Here is a 21,041-nt window from a genome sequence, read left to right as displayed (position 1 = left end):
TAAAAATGCCATTTTATTTTTATATTTAAATAAGTTATTTTAGGGGGTGCCTGGCTAGCTCAGTTGGTACAGCATGCAACTCTTGATCTTTTTTTAAATTTTTAACGATTATTTATTTTTAAGAGACAGAGTGTAAGCAGGGGTGGGGCACAGAGAGAGGAAAACACAAAATCTGAAGCAGGCTCCAGGCTCCGAGCTGTCATCACAGAGCCCAACGTGGGGCTCAAACCCAAGAACCATGAGACCATGACCTGAGCTGAAATCAGATATTTAACTGACTGAGCCACCCAGGTGCCCCATGACTCTTGATCTTGGCGTGGTGAGTTCAAGCCCCACCTTGGTGTAGAGCTTACTTAGAAAATAAAAATTAAAAAAAAATGCTATTTTAACTCCAGTGTAGTTAACAGTGTTGTATTAGTCTCAAGTGTACAGAATAGTGATTCAACAATTCCAATTTCTCACTTCTCATCAAGTGTACTCTTAATCTCCTTCACTATTTCACCCATCCACCTACCTACCTCCTCTCTAGTAACCCTCTGTTTGTTCTCTACAGTTAAGAGTCTGTTTTTTGGTTTCTCTCTTTTCTTTAAAAAAATGTCATTTTATGGATAAAGGACAGGAATGTGAGACAGGAAACCATCCAAACCCTAGAGGAGAAAGCAGGAAAAAAACCTCTCTGACCTCAGCCGCAACAATTTCTTACTTGACATATCCCCAAAGGCAAGGGAATTAAAAGCAAAAATGAACTATTGGGACTGCATGAAGATAAAAAGCTTCTGCACTGCAAAGGAAACAATCAACAAAACTAAAAGGCAACCAATGGAATGGGAAAAGATAATTTGCAAATGACATATCGGACAAAGGGCTAGTATCCAAAACCTATAAAGAGCTCACCAAACTCCACACCCAAAAAACAAATAATCCAGTGAAGAAATGGGCAGAAAACATGAATAGACACTTCTCTAAAGAAGACATCCAGATGGCCAACAGGCACATGAAAAGGTGCTCAACGTCACACCTCACCAGGGAAATACAAATCAAAACCACACTCAGATACCACCTCACGCCAGTCAGAGTGGCTAAAATGAACAAATCAGGAGACCACAGATGCTGGCGAGAATCAGGAGAAACGGGAACCCTCTTGCACTGTTGGTGGGAATTTAAACTGGTGCAGCCACTCTGGAAAACAGAGTGGGGGTTCCTCAAAAAATTAAAAATAGATCGACCCTATGACCCAACAATAGCACTGCTAGGAATTTACCTAAGGGATACAGGAGTGCTGATGCATAGGGACACTTGTACCCCAATGTTTATAGCAGCACTTTCAACAATAGCCAAATTATGGAAAGAGCCTAAATGTCCATCAACTGATGAATGGATAAAGAAATTGTGGTTTACAGCAATAGCACTGCTAGGAATTTATCCAAGGGATACAGGAGTACTAATGCATAGGGGCACTTGTACCCCAATGTTCATAGCAGCACTCTCAACAATAGCCAAATTATGGAAAGAGCCTAAATGTCCATCAACTGATGAATGGATAAAGAAATTGTGGTTTATATACACAATGGAATACTACGTGGCAATGAGAAAAAATGAAATATGGCCTTTTGTAGCAACGTGGATGGAACTGGAGAGTGTGATGCTAAGTGAAATAAGCCATACAGAGAAAGACAGATACCATATGGTTTCACTCTTATGTGGATCCTGAGAAACTTAACAGGAACCCATGGGGGAGGGGGAGGAAAAAAGGAAAAAAAAAAAAAAAAAAGAGGTTAGAGTGGGAGAGAGCCAAAGCATAAGAGACTGTTAAAAACTGAGAACAAACTGAGGGTTGATGGGGGGTGGGAGGGAGGAGAGGGTGGGGGATGGGTATTGAGGAGGGCACCTTTTGGGATGAGCACTGGGTGTTGTATGGAAACCAATTTGACAATAAATTTCATATAATAAAAAAAAAAAGAAATTGTGGTTTATATACACAATGGAATACTACGTGGCAATAGGAAAGAATGAAATAGGGCTTTTTGTAGCAACGTGGATGAAACTGGAGAGTGTTCTGCTAAGTGAAATAAGTCATCCAGAGAAAGATACCACATGTTTTCACTCTTATGTGGATCCTGAGAAACTTACCAGAAAACCATGGGAGAGGGGAAAGAAAAAAAAAAAAAGGTTAGAGAGGGAGGGAGCCAAACCATAAGAGACTCAAAACTGAGAACAAACTGAGGGTTGATGGGGGCTGGGAGGGAGGGGAGGGTGGATGATGGGTATTGAGGAGGGCACCTGTTGGGATGAGCACTGGGTGTTTTATGGAAACCAATTTGACAACAAATTTCATATTTAATAAATAAATAAGTAAATAAATAAATAAATAATAAAAAATGTCATTTTAAATGGTACATAAGATCTGGTCTTTTCTTGGAAATCAAATATTAAGGAACACTAAGAGAAAGTAGTGGCACATCTACAAAATGAAGTAATCTGAAGATGAATGTGCTTATAAAATAATACTAGTGCTCTAATATGTTAGTAAGAGGAAAGGAGCAAATAATATTTTTGAATGCCAACTATGCATCAGAGTATTTTATGTTAATGGTAGAGAACACATACTAATATTTTCAATGTAAAAGGACAACTAAAGGACACAAATACCAGCAGTGAACTTTGGAGGACAGAAAAATATTTAGAAAAACATTGCTTTTGCTTTTGATTTATTGAGCATGTTACATTGCCACAAAGCTAAGAAATTATATATATATATATATATATATAATATACATATTATACATACATAATTATAAATAAATTATACATACCACACACACACACACACACACACTTTATTTCATGTTTATGAGACAAAAGCAAATGTCACCAGAAACCTTTTTAAGATAGCATAATTCTAAGGTTATTTTTGTGTTCAGTACTCATTCAGGTTCACTATATTCGCATTTTCATTAATAAGTTATAGCATACAATATATTACAACTGGCAAAGTTAAATAAAGACAGTGAATGATGAAAATGGGTTAAACTCTCAGGTTTAAGATGGAAGGGAATTACACAGTACCTGTCAATTATAGTCTTCATCAAAATTAAAGCTCTAGCACTTACAAAGCCCATCTTAAGTTAGCCAGAATAACTGCCGAGCTCAGTGTGGCTTGAATAAATATGGTTCTTAATGTATTATTAAATTATAGAATATTAATGTTAAAACATGAATAAAGCACAGAGCGTTTTAATTATGATATTGTATGAAAGAACAAAACTATTTTGGAATTTCTAAATACTCAATAATTATGATATAATTATTACTGAATAACACCTGAATATGTCAAAAGTTTATCTTAGATAAATAAAAATTTAAGAAGTGGAAAATTTAAAATAAAAACATATATAGGGAATATAGGAGTTACACAAATTTACAGTTTAAAAAATCCTTCAGAAATGATACAAGACTAGCAAAATTCAACTCTAGTCAGTTTATGCTAATCAAGATCTGATAAATATAACAATTGTCAAAATCAGCAATTGAATTTAAAAGAAAACACCTAACAGCTCCATTTTACACACACATATATACCCGTGTATATGCTATATATAAGAAAAAAATTAGGCTATATCTACCTTGTGGGGATGTGAGAAAAGAATACTGAGAGCACTGTATTTACTTGAAAAGACAGTACACTCCAATAAGAGATGATTTTACTCTGTCCCTCTCTATATACCCTCTGACCTTAGCCAAATTAATCTTCTTAGGCCCAAACATGTCAAGCACATTACTCCCTCAGTACTTTCACTCACTTCTTTTCCCTGCTAAAATGTCTTCCCATCTCCTGCGCCTAACAGTGCCTGGCACATAGCAGGTACTCAAAAAACATTTGTTGAATGAGTATGTTTACTTAAACACTTCATTGAAGGCTTAGCTCAAGTTCCATTAGCTCACTCGTAGCCATCCCTATAAATTCATATAGCTCTTACCTGTGTGAAGCACTAATTTAGTGTTAAACGAATCTGTTATAATTTACCTTTTAAAATGTATGCAGCCTATTTTCCTGCTAAAAGGTAGGCTCCTTATTTATACTCTTATGCCGCTTTGTGCCCAAAGGGCTTTGGACCTCAAAACTAAGTAATAATTCACAGGTTTAAATAAGGCAGTGCACATAGGTAGTTTAGCAAATTCTTTCATGTTTTATTGAATGCCTATGTGCCAAACAATTATGGAGATAAATGATAACCAAAGATCCTAAAGGTAATCTGATATTGTAAGACTGATTGAGTAGTATTAACTTTTTGAGAATCTAATGAGAATTGTGAACTATGCCCCCCCCCCAAATGTAATTATTCTCAAATTTTTAAATATGCTTACAGGCATATTTAAATGCCTCTCAGAACCATTTGAAGACCTAATTAATCTAGCCCCACCGCAAATAACAATTATCACAAGTACTTTTATATAAAATATGGATACCTTACAGAATATTTCTCTTCTTCTTCAAAATCTTGTAGGAATGTTCTAAGATCAAATACTATAATAGATGAAATTTTATAAACTGTTTACTGCTAAATAAATGGAAGGTAGTATTCTTCTGACTAAATTTTTACCTTCTGAAGATTGTCCCTGAATAAATACAGCAAGAGTGATTCTTTCTTACTGGAAACAGCATTCCACTTTGCATGTGCCACGACAAAATTTCTTTATCAAATTAATGCAATGATTATTATACTGTATCAAATAAGTGTTTTAAAATAGAATAATTTCTACTCAAGGAGAACTATAGATCAATTTCCCTGCTGAACATGGATGCAAAAATCCTCGACAAGATATTAACCAACTGGCTCCAACAATACATTAAAAAAATTATTCACCACGACCAAGTGGGATTTATACCTGGGATGCAGGGTTGCTGGTTCAATATCTGCAAAACAATTAACATGATTCATCACATCAATAAAAGAAAGGACAAGAACCATATGATCCTCTCAATAGATGCAGAGAAAGCATTTGACAAAATACAGGATCCTTTCTTGATACAAACCCTCAAGAAAGTAGGGATAGAAGGAGCATTACCTCGAGATCATAAAAGCCATATATGAATTACCTAATGCTAATATCATCCTCAATGGGGAAAAACTGAGAGCTTTCCCCTAAGGTCAGGAAAAACACAGGGATGTCCACTCTCACCACTGTTATTCAACATAGTATTGGAAGTCTTAGCCTCTGCAATCAGACAACACAAAGAAATAAAGGCATCCAAATTGGCCAGGAAGAGGTCAAACTTTCACTCTTCGCAGATGACATGATACTCTATATGGAAAACCCAAAAGATTCCACCAAAAAACTGCTAGAATTGATTCATGAATTCAGCAAACTTGCAGGATATAAAATCAATGCACAGAAATCGGTTGCATTCCTATACACCAACAATGAAGCAACAAAAAGAGAAATCAAGGAATCAATCCCATTTACAGTTGCACAAAAAAAAACATAAAATACCTAGGAATAAATCTAACCAAAGAGGTGAAAACTCTATACGCTGAAAACTATAGAAAGCTTATGAAAGAAATTGAAGAAGACGGAAAAAAATGGAAAAAGATTATGTGCTCCTGGATAGGTGGAACAAATATTGTTAAAATGTTGATACTACCCAAAGCAATCTACATATTCAATTCAATCCCTATCAAAATAATACCAGCATTCTTCACAGAGCTAGAACAAATAATCCTAAAATTTGTATGGAACCAGAAAAGACCCCGAATAGCCAAAGCGATCTTGAAAAAGAAAACCAAAGCAGGAGGCATCACAATCCCAGACTTCAAGCTATACTACAAAGCTGTAATCATCAAGACAGTATGGTACTGGCACAAGAACAGACACTCAGATCAATGGAACAGAATAGAGAACCCAGAAATGGACCCACAAATGTATGGTCAACTAATCTCTGACAAAGCAGGAAAGAATATTCAATGGAATAAAGACAGTCTCTTCAGCAAGTGGTACTGGGAAAACTGGACAGCGACATGCAGAAGAATGAACCTGGACCACTTTCTTACACCATACACAAAAATAAACTCAAAAGAATGAAAGACCTCAATGTGAGACAGGAAGCCATCAAAATCCTTGAGGAGAAAGCAGGCAAAAACCTCTTTGATCTTGGCTGCAGCAACTTCTTACTGAACACGTCTCCAGGGGCAAGGGAAACAAAAGCAAAAATGAACTCCTGGGACCAAATCAAAATAAAAAGCTTCTTCTGTACAGCAAAGGAAACAATCAGCAAAACTAAAAGGCAACTGACAGAATGGGAGAAGATATTTGCAAATGACATATCAGATAAAGGGTTAGGTTCCAAAATCTACAAAGAACTTATCAAAGTCAACACCCAAAAAACAAATAATCCAGTGAAGAAATGGGCAAAAGACATGAATAGACACTTCTCCAAAGAAGACATCCAGATGGCCAACTGACACATGAAAAAATGCTCAACATCACTCATCATCAGGGAAATACAAATCAAAACCACAATAAGATACCACCTTACACCTGTCAGAATGGCTAACATTAACAACTCAGGCAACAACAGATGTTGGTGAGGATGCAGAGAAAGAGGATCTCTTTTGCATTGTTGGTGGGAATGCAAGCTGGTACAGCCACTCATGAAAGCAGTATGGAGGTTCCTCAAAAAACTAAAAATAGAACTACCCTACGACCCAGCAATTGCACTACTAGGCATTTATCCAAGGGATACAGGTGTGCTGTTTCGAAGGGACACATGCACCCCCATGTTTATAGCAGCACTATCTACAATAGCCAAAGTATGGAAAGGGCCCAAATGTCCATTGACGGATGAATGGATAAAGAAGATGTGGTGTGTATATATATATATATATATACACACACACACACACACACACACACACACACACACACAATGGAGTATTACTCAGCAATCAAAAAGAATGAAATCTTGCCATTTGCAAGGACGTGGATGGAACTGGAGGGTATTATGCTAAGTGAAATTAGTCAGAGAAAGACAAAAATCATATGACTTCACGCATATGAGGACTTTAAGAGACAAAACAGATGAACATAAGGGAAGGGAAACAAAAATAATATAAAAACAGGGAGGGGGACAAAACAGAAGAGAGTCATAAATATGGAGAACAAACTGAGGGTTACGGGAGGGGTTGTGGGAGGGGGGATGGGATAAATGGGTAAGGGGCACTAAGGAATCTACTCCTGAAATCATTGTTGCACTATATGCTAATTTGGATGTAAATTTAAAAAAATAAAAAATAAAATTAAAAAAAGAATAATTTCTACTTAAATTGATATATTTTTTACCTAGAATGGTCAATAACACCTTAATTAAGGAACCCCTTACAGAAAAATATTTCTATATACTGTATTGCTTAAATATATATTTTTAAAAAGCTTCATTTTGTGGAGGTCAAAAGTTCTAGAAATAGAAAGAGTTGGGAACATATGAAAAGGAGATCCCTTTTCAGTGTGGGACCAGTTTTCTAGGAGCTGTTCAGAAGAAAAATCTCAACACCACATGGCTGTTTATAACTGTAGATCACAAGACTTGAGTGGGGAAGAGAGGGAAGTTACAGTCTGCTATCCTTGGGAAAGAAAACAGTAGATTACCCATCTCTAATCACTCCTACTTTTTGCTCTTTCTGCTCTTCACCTCTTTCCTCTACCCCTTTATTTTTTTCGGCAACTATTTGCTCCAACTGATTTTAAAGTTTTATTTTACCTTCCTATTTTTTTCTTCTTTCTCCCTTTCTTTCCTTTAGTAGACCTGAAGTGCTAATAGCTTGCCTCGTCAGCAGGGGAGGGGGGACTGTGACTGACTACACTAGTACTATTCTTTCTGGGTGATTTTGGTTATCCACAGACCTAATGTACAAATACTCTTGAGATAAACAGAAACTTAACTCTACAACTGAGGAAGTTTAGTCTCTTCTGAAGTATCAGGTAGCATCACAAATTGGCCTGAAAAATCAAGCACTGCGCCTGAATAAACTAATGATTATTGAATCCAACATAAACTGGCAAAAGAGAGACTGGTTTCAAAATACGGGGCTGTGTTTCAGGCATATCACCTTCTTTGTACTAAAGCTTCAGTCTAGGAATGCAAAGGGACCTTAAAGGTCTTCTGGTCCAACCATTTCTCTCATTTTGAATCCCTCCTATAACACACTGCCAAGTGACCCTCCAGTTTATGTATGGCCCCTTTTGGTAAGGGGAAATTCCACTGATAAATCATTTCATCTTTTTATAGCTCTATGAGAAAGTTCTTCCATAGATAAACTGAAACACATGTCCATATAATTTCCACTGGTCCTGGTTTCACTCCTTTGGGTCATTCAGGACAGGCCCAGCCATATTTGCCCATGAAAACATTTTAATTCCCTTTTAGTGATTTCTTAAATGCACTCATGTCTCCCACACTCTTTTTCAAGAGTAAGAAAGTTTCTGACAATGACCAAGTGCTACTGAACTCATCCTCTGCTTTAACACAGATACTACTGTATTTTTTTTCTAAAAGTAAAGCAAGAAAAGATGTTAACGCTTCATTTTGTAGCCACAGCCTAAGAGCTATTTCTCGACACCAACATAAAAGTCTTACACAAAGATGCAGTTTTAGAGTAATCACTACTGAGTCACTAACAAAAGATTTGTTTATATCATAGAGCTTATTTTCTTTAGAAAATGAGTGGGTGAGTAATCTCTAAGAGAATAAACTACATTAAATCTACATTAAATCTGCATTATCAATAAATCTACAGAAAACAGTAGAGTCTACCAGCTATGTCATTATTCATTATACTGCTATATGGAAAGAAGATACTTTGCTGAAATAGAAAACCTTAAAACTCTGTCTATATTTTCTCACAAAATCCTTGAAAAATATAGCGGCACTGAAGAACAAATGAACAAACTACAAAAACGTACCTATACAATTTGGTCCTTCTATGATTACATATCAAATATTCTATTTCAAAGGACTGACATGCTAATTGAGAGAGAAGATGGTGGTGGAGTAGGAGGACACTAGGCTCGTCTTGTCCCAAAATACAACTAGATAACTATCAAATCATTCTAAGTACCTCAGAAACCTACCTGAAGACTGACAGAATTAACTCCACAACTAAAGGGAGAGAAGAAGGCACTCTGAGGAAGGTAGGAAGTGTGGACACATTATTCAGGGCAGAAAGAGACTGTGGGTGCTGCAGAAGAGAGGGAGCTGTGGTCACAGAGAAGGGTGAGAGAGAGTAGAGCACACAAGGGAACACACAGAACATTTCTCCAAGGCCACTGCATGGGAAAAACAAGAGGGGCTGATTTTCAGGAGTTCTTGCAACCAGCAGGATTTAAAGGCTGGCGTTCTAAAGGTAGGCAGACTCCACTAAGATAGAGCCCTGAGGGCACTGCCCTGCTCCTAGAGGAGGCAGGCAAACAACCTTGGGGCAGACAACATGGAAATATGGATTTGAAGAATGTCTGGGGCATACAGTGGGGAGATTATTCACTGTACTTGGAACATATCCCTGAGAGGTAGCATTCAGCTATGCCCCTCCCAGGACAAAGGAGCTGGTTGATGCCATTTCCCTCCCCTGCCCTTCAGCATAAACCAAAAAGCCACCTGCAGAAAGCAGCTGAGCCCCAACCCTAGCTGCCTATTCTGCTTACACCAAGTCCCACATCTCTGAGCTCTGGTGCAACTGTCGTTCTCAGTCAGCTTTCCTCAGTCCCAGCATGTTGAAACCCTCCCCCAGACCAGTGTAGGCCCCTGCCCACACCACATGCTAAGGCCTGGAGTTTAAAAGGCAGCAGACTTTTGGCTGGGATAGATCTCAGAGGGCACTGCCCTGCTCCTGGAGATAGAGCAGGCAAACAACCCAAAAGCAAACAGTGTAGAAACAGAGATTTGAAAAAAGTCTGGGACATACAAGAGGGTTATTATTTGCTCTTCTGAGTGCTTCCCTGAGAGTAGCAAGCAGTGAGACCCCTCTCCAGAGACAAAGGAACTGGCTAGTACCATTTCCCTGCCCCACCTCTCAGCATAAACACAGAGCCACCTGCAGTAAACAGCACATTACCTACAGTGTCTGCATAACCTGCTTATACCAAGTCCCACACCCCTGCACACTAGAGGTACTGACCTTCTTAGTCAAACATGCCTCAGTCCCAGCACAGCAGACTCCTTCCCCAGAAGACCAGCAGAAACCCCCTGCCCACACACATCTCCTGCCCAGAGAGCTCTGCAGGGCTTGAGTTCTAGTGGAAGTACTATCAGGTCTTACTTAAACAGCAGACTGGAGAACACCTAGTTAAAACTTTCTACATTCTGGTCTAGAACCAAACACTGCCCACTGAAGACAAGGAGAGTCTCTGCAGTTGACTAGCCTGAAGGACAGAGCAGCCTAAACATAACAGAAGAGCACAGCACACACTGCACACACCAGGCACACTCCCTGAAGTAGGATGCCCTGGACAATACATAACATCTTCATAAAGCCATTAATTTCAGAAGCGAGAAACATAACTGGCTTTTCTAAAACACAGAACACAGAAGAAAGCTAAGACTTAGACACAATGCCAAGTTGGAGGAATTCATCCCAAATAAAACAATATAAGGGCAAAGCCAGAGATCTAAACAAACCAATATAAGTTAACATGCCTGATGGAGAATCTAAAGCAACAATCATAAAGATAATCTCTGGGGTTGAGAAGAGAATGGAAGACATCAGAAAGGCCCTTACCACAGAGATAAAAGAGTTAAAAATCAGAAATGAAAAATGCAATAACTGATATTGGACACAGGCCTAATGCAATGAACACAAGCCTGGAAGAGGAGAGAAATGAATAAGTGATACAGAAGACAAAGTAATGGAAATTACTGAAGTTGAACAAAAGAGAGGAAGAACTATGCAACACGAAAATAGACTAAGGGAACACAGTGACTCCATCAAATGTAATAACATTCATACTATAGGAGTCTCAGAAGAAGAAAAGATAGAAAAGAGGGCAGAAACATTTTTTGAAGAGATAATAGCTAAAAACATCCCTAATCTGGGGAAGGAAACAGACATCCAGATCCAGGAGGCACAGAGAACTCCCATCAAAATCAACAAAAGCAGGCCCACATCAAGACATATTGTAATTAAATTTGCAAAACATGTGGATAAAGAAAAAATCATAAAAGCAGCAATACAAAAGAAGCCCCTAACTTACAAGGTTAGCCTCATAAGGGGAGCTACAGATTTCTTAACAGACACTTGGCAAGCCAGAAGAGAGTGGCTTGATACATTCAATGTGCTGACTGGAAAAAATCTGCAGCCAAGAGTACTCTATCCAGCAAGGCCATCATTCACAATAGAAGGAGACATAACGAATTCCCCAAACAAAAACCAAAGGAGTTTGTGACCACTAATATTACAAATATTAAAAGGGACTCCTTGAGTGGAAAAATCTCCAGAAACAATGACGCAACAAGTAATAAAATGGCCACTAAATACATACCTATCAATAATTACTCTTAATGTAACTGGACTAAATCAAAAGACATAGGGTGTCTTTTGCATAAATGTATTAAAAAACAAGACTCATCGATACACTACCTACAAGAGATTTATTTTAGGGGCACCTGGGTGGCTCAGTTGGTTGAGCATCTGACTTTGTCTCAGGTCATGATCTCATGGCTAATGAGTTTGAGCCCCCCATCGGACTCTGTCAGCACAGAACCTGCTGTGCTGCTTTGGAGCCTGCTTCAAATTCTGTGTCTCCCTCTCTCTCTGTCCCTCCTCCACTCTCACTCTTGGCCTCTCTCTCTCAAAAATAAACATTAAAAAAAAAAATTTAAAGATTTATTTTAGACCTAGAGACACCTACACATTGAAAGTGAGGGGAAGGATAAACATCATACAAATGGATGTCAAATGAAAGCTGGAGTAGCAATACTTATATGGAAAAACTAGATTTTAAACCAAAGACTGCAATAAGAGATGAAAAAGGGCACTACATCATAATAAAGGGGCCAATCCAACAAGAAGATCTAACAAATGTAATTATTTATGCATCAAATATGGGAGCACCCAAATATATAAAACAATAACACAAATATATAAAACAATAACAAACATAAATGAACTCATTGAAAATAATACAATAATAGTAGGAGACATTAACACCCTACTTACATCAATGGACAGATAATCTAAACAGAAAAACAACAGGAAACAATGGCTTAGAATGACACACTGGACCAGATGGACTTAACAGCTATATTCAAAACACTCCAACCAAAATAGCAGAATACACATTCTCTTCACATTCACATGGGACATTCTCCACAACAGAGCACATACTAGGTCACATATCAGGCCTCAACAAATACAAAAAGATTGAGATCATTCCAAGCATTTTTTATGACCACAACATTTTATACTTTTTAAAGATTGTCTTATTAAAAGTATCATGAATAAGCAACAAGGGTCTTAAAACAATCAAAAGTGTACGATGAAAGAAACAAGGCTGCATAAAAGTATTCATTTCAATTAAAAAAAATGATAATGTTAACACAAATTTCTTTTTTTTTAATATGAAATTTATTGTCAAATTGGTTTCCATACAACACCCAGTGCTCATCCCAACAGGTGCCCTCCTCAATGCCCATCACCCACTTTCCCCTCCCTGCCACCCCCCATCAACCCTCAGTTTATTCTCAGTTTTTAAGAGTCTCTTATGGTTTGCCTCCCTCCCTAACTTTTTTTTTCCCTTCCCCTCCCCCATGGTCTTCTTTTAAGTTTATCAGGATCCACATAAGAGTGAAAACATATGGTATCTGTCTTTCTCTGTATGACTTATTTCACTTGGCAGAACACTCTCCAGTTCCATCCACATTGCTACAAAAGGCCATATTTCATTCTTTCTCATTGCCAAGTAGTATTCCATTGTATATATAAACCACAACTTCTTTATCCATTCATCAGTTGATGGACATTTAGGCTCTTTCCATAATTTGGCTATTGTTGAAAGTGCTGCTATAAACATTGGGGTACAAGTGCCCCCATGCATCAGCACTCCTGTATCCCTTGGGTAAATTCCTAGCAGTGCTATTGCTAACATAACAAATTTCTATTCTACTTGCTAGAGACTACTGACACTGTCACGGGAAACAGGTTATCAGTCCACTGGCCTGAAGGAGGTGTGACTTAAATGGGGATCTAAAGGTCAGAAAATATACGGCATTACACTAAGTGCTGGGAATATAAAGATTCTTTTTTTTTTTTTTTTTGAGAGAGTGGGCACGAGTGGGGGAGGGGCAGAGGAAGAGGGAGAGAATCTTAAGCAGGCTCCATGCCCAGCGTGATGCCCAGCGCGGAGCCCAACGTGGGGCTCAATCTCAGGACCATGAGATCATGACCTGAGCCAAAATCAACACCCCATAAAGATAATGCATTATGATTTGGGGCAGTTTACTTGAGTTCTCTCAACCTTAGTTTTTCATTTGTAAAACGGTGATCATAACTACAACATAAAGTTGTCCTGAGAGTTAAGTGAAATAACATACGTAAAGTATTTTAGCATGGTGCCTGGTCTTATAGTAACCACTTAATAAATGGTGGCTTCCAGTGACTTATTAATGGCCAAACAAAAAGACTGTTCAACTCCCTCCTCTAGGCTTCAGTGATAACACACTATGCTCATTTGCTTTTTACCATTGGCCATTCCTCTGTCTCTGCATCTCCTCCATGAAGTCTTTATTACTTTCAACCAGGTTTGGGCTCTGTCTTTTGAACCCTCAGATCACTTTGTACTTCTCCTGAGGCAAGGTATTTCCCTTGCTCTGAATCACAGAGTACACTACTTCATTGCCTGGCATTTATTTATTCCTGTAGATTTTACTGAGTACCTAATGTAAGTCCTACAAGTACTAGGGATACAAAAATTAGTATCATAAATACTGTCCTCAAGCATCTTATAGGAGGACAGAACATGCAAGTAAATAGTATATTATTTGAAGTGCAGTTAAGTCATAAGGTAACAGTATGCCTAAGATCCTCTGGAAGCACAAAGACGAGTTATTTAAATTAGACTGGGAAAATCGGGAACAGGATCTTGGAAAACATATTAGTATATGAGGAGCTAGTACACAAATATCTGTTACATGAATGAATGGACTATGAATAGGAACTAACTAGATGAAGATGGTTCTCATCAGGTCCAGAGAAAAAGCAGGAGAAAAGGCTTGGAGTACAGATGTTAACAAGATTTCCTGAGAGACAAAAGATGAAGCTGGAAAGCCCAAGGCAGGGTTGGGTGTTCCAGACATAGGAGTCTTAACCTGACTCCAGAGGACAGATGACTGAATGCCAATAAAGGCTTTTAAGTAGTAAAGGGGTATAATCAGATTTGCACTTTAGCATAAGTCTGGCAGTTCAGGGAAAATGGATTCCATGTCAGCTTGGCTAGAGACAGCAAGTCCAGTTGGAAAGATGTTGTGATAATTTAGATAAATTATGAGAACCAGAAATGTTGAAATGGAAGATGAATCAAGACGGATACTGACTCACCTTAAACTTTGGCTGAACTGAGTTATTCATATTTGTATCGTCTGCAAACAGTGCATTTTACACTTAAAACCCGCTACAGATACCTACCTGTAGACATTTGTCGACTACTGTTATTGAAACCTAATTAGGGAACTGCAGCTAGCAGCCAGCTGAGTCACTTCCGGTACAAAGATACCTAAGTAAAAGCACCTTTTCCCATTACACAAGTCAAAAGAAACAGGTTTATTATTCAAACCTGGAGAGGAACAACAGTGAATACAAACACCGCACACTGCAGAAAGACTTTGAGACGTCTCCATTCTGGTCTTTTTCACCCCCAAATGTTTAAACAAAGTCTTTCAAAGGGTCATGAGACCCCGCCCTGTGCGCCCAGTCGAATGCCTTGAATTTCTTTTCTCTTTCTGTTCAAGTCAGCTTGCTGCAACTTGTGGCCAGGCCAGCCTTTTTCACCCACCCGTTTCCCAGTTTTCACTGTGTCGTTGTATAAACAGCTAACCGCGGGAGTTTGAGAAAAGAGTACTATCACAGACTGAGGAAATCCAAGGGGGAGAGGTAGCTGTTTTGAGGTTTCTAACGTTTAAGACTCCCTGACCTTGCCAAATTTCTCACAACCCCACCTCCACCCCACCTCTTGCTGTGGCGCTCCCTTCTGAAGTTAGGAGGATCCTTTCTATAGTTAGTAGCAAGCTATATCTGCACCCAGAAACTACAAAAGGGTTTGTTTTTTAACTTACCCTGACAGCCGCCATATCTGTGACCTTCTCCGTCTAAGTTTTCATATGGTGGGCGGAGAGGGACAAAACAATTCAACTCTGCTCCACTCACGAGCCCCGCCTGGTTACGTCTCGTCTACTGGTTCCGCCTTTTCTCTACCCTCCAATGCGGCTCTAGGAAGCTGCTACCATTGGTCAGCTGTCTTCCAGTAAAACCGTTCATCGTTGTGACTGACTGTTTCTATCCTTGATAAAGCCTTTCAGAATATCCTCCATAATCCAGTTGAAAGCTATTTGGCTGGGTGCAGAAGTTTGTACTATTTTCGTTATTTCAGGCATATGTGATTTGTCTAGATAAGGATCTAAAACCCAAGTCCAGGTGCTTTTATATCTATAAGTCAGGTCCAGGCAAATCGAACAAACCTTTCTTAAAAATGTAAGGAGAAAGGAAAAGAGTCTTATTCAAGCCCAAATTAAAACAGCTGCCCTTATACACACTCTTCACAAAGAAGAGAATGCTCCGGGGAAGGAACTTTTGATGCAGGTATATATATGTTTTTTTTTTTTTTCCATGAAGAGTTACAAATCATCCTGAGGAAAGACATTTCAGAAGGTTAAAGACTTTATCTTATGTTGTTGATATGTGCAAGTCTGCATGACTAATCTTTTGGGAACCAGGGAGATTTTCTTTCTTTTTCTTATCTTTATGTTTGGAATGCTCCTTTTTGTTTTTTTGTTTTTGTTTTTGTATTTTTTTTTTTTTTTTAGCGAAGCATATGTGCAATATGTGCTTGGGGCAGAAATAGAGTCCATGCTTTGAAGTTTGCAGTCATTTTGACCTTCGTAAATGTTACAGAATACTTTCCCTGGGAGCCTAGCAGCAGGACCCACAAACACATGAAAAGTTGAAAATTTCCTTTATCAGTCACAAAAAGAACATGTTACCTCTGCAATACATGATCAAGTTCTTTCATTCTAAGACTATGTCACTATGAGCCTACTATATGCCAGGCACTTGTTCAAAATACAGAACAAAACAGCTTATGTTTCCAAGAGGAAAAGACAAATAAATGTTACAAAGTGCCAACTGCTAAGAAGGAAAATAAAATAATATGGGGATAAGGAGAGAATTCACTTGTTTAAATAGGTTAAGGAAAGGCTTTCCGACAAGGTGACATTTGAGAAAAGTCCTGAAGGAATTTAGGGAAGAGCGTTTCATGTAGAAAGAACAACAATGAAGAAAGGCCAGTGTGGCTGGTGTGATAAGTTGAAAAGGAGTGAAATAACACACTAAGTAGGGGCTTTTTTGTGCCACCACACAGACTTTGGATTTGATTCTGATTAGGAGGGGAAGTCAATGGAGGGTTTTGAGCAAAGATGTGCCATGATCTAAGTTAGATTTTAAAAGGATCATTTTGGTGCTATAAGGAGAATATTCTGTGAATAGGTGCAACATATTCAACAGGAGCAAGATCTTCCCTAGGCCTCCAGTGAGTGATTCTAAGGAGAGAAGATGCTCATAATCTGACCATCAACATACCTAATATTAATTCATTTATTCATTCAACAAATATTTAAGTGCAAACTATATGCCTGGCATCAGTAACATACCTAACATATTTGACACTGTAAGCAGATCATAGTTTTAAAAATTTTTTAACGTTTATTTATTTTTGACAGAGACAGAGCACAAGTGGGGGAGGGACAGAGAGAGACACAGAATCCAATGCAGGCTCCAGGCTCTGAGCCATCAGCACACAGCCTGACACAGGGCCTGAACCCATGAACTGAACCGTGAGATCATGACCTGAGCCAAAGTTGGACGCTCAACCAACTTAGCCACCCAGACACCCTGACACCTTAAGCAGATCATTTTTTAATGGCTTCCTCTTCTAAGTAAAAAAAATATTTTAAGAAAAAGTGATGACAGAATAATATTTTATTGTATAATATATATCACATCTTCTTTATCATCTATCAATGGACACTTAAGTTCCTTTCATATCTTGGCTATTCAGCCATAAAAAAGGATGAGATATTGCCATTTACAACAATATGAATGGATTTAGAGGGTATTATGCTAACTAAAATAAGTCAGATACAGAAAGACAAATTCCATATTATTTCACTTATATTTGGAATTTAAATAACAAAACAAATGAATAAACAAAAGCAGAACCAGACCTATTAATACAGAGAACAAATTGATGGTTGCCAGAAGGGAGGGAGTAGGGGATGGGCAAAATGAGTGAAGGCGAATGAAAGATACAGACTTCCAGTTAAAGAATAAATACGTCAGGATAATAAAAGGTACAGCATAGGGAATATAGTCATTGTATTGTAATAGCCATTTATTACTCACCATTTATGGTGACAGATGGTACTATACTTGTGGTGAGTATAACAATGTATAGAGTTATTGACTCACCATGTTGTAAACCTAAAGGTGTACAACTGTACTCAATAATAAATAAATATTAAAAAAAGAAATGATGATGAAATGAAACTTGTAATAAAGGCCAGAAAAGACACTGAAAAAAGTAATGGATCAATGTTTTCTAATTGCATTAATGTATTTTTTTTTTATTTTTTTAACGTATTTTTTAAAGGAGAAAGAACTTAAACCTAGATATTGGTCTGCTGCATAATAAATAAAAAATACTACAGCTTTTACTTTTGAGCTTTAACATCTGCCTATTTGTCAATAACTTCATCAAAATCTAATATTTCTAAATATTCTTGGGGCGCCTGGGTGTCTCAGTCGGTAAGCGTCCGACTTCAGCTCATGCCATAATCTTGCACTCCCTGAGTTCGAGCCCTGCTTCAGGCTCTGTGCTGACAGCTCGGAGCCTGGAGCCTGCTTCTGATTCTGTGTCTCCCTCTCTCTCTGCTCCTCCCCCACTCACACTCCGTCTCTCTCTCAAAAATAAATAAACATTGAAAAAAATTTAAATATTCAGTAGATGGTATAAGTAGACTTTTGATCTATTTTTGTTGTTAATAGTTGAAAGATGAACACTTTTCTACTAATTTTTATTAGTAAGGTTTATTTAATATTAAGCAACATATACACAAATAAAAGTCTTAAATTTGGGGTGCCTGGGTGGCTCAGTCGGTTAAGCCTCCGACTTGAGCTCAAGTCATGATTTCAGTTTGTGAGTTCGAGCCCTGAGCCCTGTGTGGGCTTTGTGCTGACAGCTCAGAGCCTGGAGTCTGATTTGGATTCTGTGTCCCCGTCCCTCTCTGCCCCTCCTCCGTTTGCGTGCTCCACCCCCCCTTGCGTCCTCCCCAGCTGGCGTGCTCACGCATACTAGCTCTCTCTCTCTCTCTCTCTCAAAAATAAATAAATAAGCGTTAAAAAAAGAAAAGTCTTAACATTTTAAGTTTGAAAGAGAATTATAATAATCCTATTTCACAAAGTTCTATGAATTACAATGCCACCCATGTCTTTGTTTCTTAAGGATCAAATCCAGAGGCATACAAATTTTCTACAGTTGAAAGTTTCAACTAAATTATCCTCATCAGGAAATTAATTATACATTTCTAACTAGTAGGTAAAAACTTCAGAAGTTCTTCTTCTGTAGAAATCAGTGAAAAATGTACTAATGAGAAGGAACTTTGACATCATTGGATCCCCACTGCTTTAGAACAAGTATCCAGTGCTTTCTGCAAACTATCAAGGCATTCAGATACTGCCCTCTGGTTTCTTCTGGTAATGTCAGATAAGCATCTTCTGTCATTTCTCCTATCATTTTCTATGTAATGTCCATTTCCTTACATTCTATTGTTGCATAGAAAATTACTTTCTTCTCAATTTCTGTGACCCAATTTTCAAAGAACAGTTTAAGACTTGGTGTTTTTTTAGTGCTCAAGGCTAATTCTGTCTCTTTGTACATATTTTTTCTGTCTGATTAATAACCTCATCTAAAATTTCACATCAGAAAAATTCAAATTCAGTAAAATAGTTCATGATAAATTAAAAGTTACACTTTTCCAAACAAATATTACAAAGTTTGCACTCTGTTTCATGTTTTAAATTTTAAACACAAACACAAATACCAGGTGGTCACCTAAAATGGCAGAATTGAAGTAATCCAGGTTCTGTTTCTCTGTTTTTTCAATCTCTGTGCTATCATTGTTCCTTTCTAATCTATTAAAATGCAGGGATATATAGTACCACAGGGGATAGAGATACAACACGCACAGTGAGATCCAACAGTTTGGAAACTTTGTGAATCTGTTCTCGAAAAGAATTTGTGTAGCTCAGTCAACATGTTTTTGGACACTGTATAACTGGGAATTCTCCAAATTAACTTTCATGGAGAGTACAATGTTGGTTAAAGGATAAGTTGTCAAAATTTGCTAATTTGAAGTTTACATATATATTATTAAAACTTAACAGTGACCAAGAGATTTGTTTAGAACTTAGATCAAAAAAAAAAAAAAAAAAAGATTTTTCTAGCGCAGGAGTATTTTATTAGTGACATTGCTTAGAAATTCTAGAACATGGAAATAATGAAAAGAAGAATGATTTTGCTTTGTATTACTACTGGTTTTAAATTCTCTATAGATAATCTATTTCCTTATTGCCTGCAGTCAGGTCTGACTACTCCCATTCCTGCCCATGGGGCTCTATAGCCTGTTTTGTTCTATTTGCTGGATAGGAAACAATGAACAAAACAGACATGAGGGCACAACCCTTGGTCTGTTGGAGCTTAAGTGTAAATTTTTACCAAGAAAACAAAAAAAGAAACAAGATCATTTCAAGTAGTGATAAATACCATAGAGGATGAGAGGGTTGGGGTGGTAGTTACTCTATATTGGGAGGAAAAGAATACTTCTTCAAGGAGCAGACCCTTGAGCTAATAACAAGAGGGTTCACTTATGTGAATATGTGAGTATTCAGGTGAAAGGAACAATAAATGCAAAAATAATGAGGTGGGAACAAATTTACTAGAGGATCATGAGTGAGGCAGAAAGTAGAAGTCAGGCAGGAGCCAGATCATATGTAAAAAACTTCAATTTTCCTTTTTATAAGAAATAATTTAAATACTGTTTATTTTTTGATTTATTATTGTAGATTTTCCAATTGTCACTGATTGCTTTGGCACAAAAAGCTGCTCTGTGTAATGAAAAGCAGCTTGAAGGAAAATAAGATCTTGGTCTTTAAAAAAAAAAGTCTTAAATGCTATGTCACTTCCAGCACCACCATGTCAAGATTCTATACAGGCTTTTATCTAATGCTATTTGATCATCCCAGGTAACTTTGATATTCTTTTGGACCCGTGAAGTCCTCATCTCCAATGGCTTTTAATCTTATTTCACTTAAGCCTATTCATTTCTTGAATTTGTTATCACTAGGAGAACCACTTTACCTCTGAAATTTTAAATTGAAACAACTAGTATCCTTTAAGCTCTTGGAACCACATCTTTTCTTTGGTTTTGTCAATATCTCTATGCCTTGGTGTCTATATTAGCTGTGTATGGCTACATAACAATTTACACCAAATTTAGGAGTACAAAAAACAAACACTATTTCACAGTTTCTGTGGCTCAGGAATTCAAAAATGGCTTATCTATGTTATTCTGCTTCAGGTCTCTCATGAGGTTCTTTTCAAGATGTCGGCTGGAACTGCAATTATCAGAAGGTTTGAGGTCGAAGGATCCACTTCCAAGATGGCTCACTCACTTTCATAGTTGTTAGTAGGAAACTTCAGTTTTTAACCATATGTTTCCCCAGAGTTGT

At 37.7% G+C, this 21,041-nt stretch overlaps 1 protein-coding gene across 2 annotated transcripts in view; it reads right to left on the bottom strand.

Moving 5' to 3' along the window:
- Window positions 1-15,422, bottom strand: part of APOOL (apolipoprotein O like) — a 95,844-nt gene extending 80,422 nt beyond the window's left edge. Inside the window, exon 1 of one of the 2 annotated variants that reach the window (XM_045473300.1) lies at window positions 15,317-15,422. In XM_045473300.1, coding sequence (XP_045329256.1) covers window positions 15,317-15,331 — 15 coding nt within the window. In that variant the 5' untranslated portion in view covers window positions 15,332-15,422. The remainder of the gene's footprint in view (window positions 1-15,316) is intronic. The other variant, XM_045473299.1, reaches the window with a different exon arrangement.
- Window positions 15,423-21,041: the final 5,619 nt, after the last annotated feature.

This window comes from Leopardus geoffroyi, chromosome X (assembly GCF_018350155.1).
Source record: "Leopardus geoffroyi isolate Oge1 chromosome X, O.geoffroyi_Oge1_pat1.0, whole genome shotgun sequence".
In the NCBI taxonomy this organism is placed as follows: Eukaryota; Metazoa; Chordata; class Mammalia; order Carnivora; family Felidae; genus Leopardus; species Leopardus geoffroyi.
Note: the sequence above shows the minus strand (reverse complement) of the source record. Positions and strands in the feature narration are given on the sequence as shown.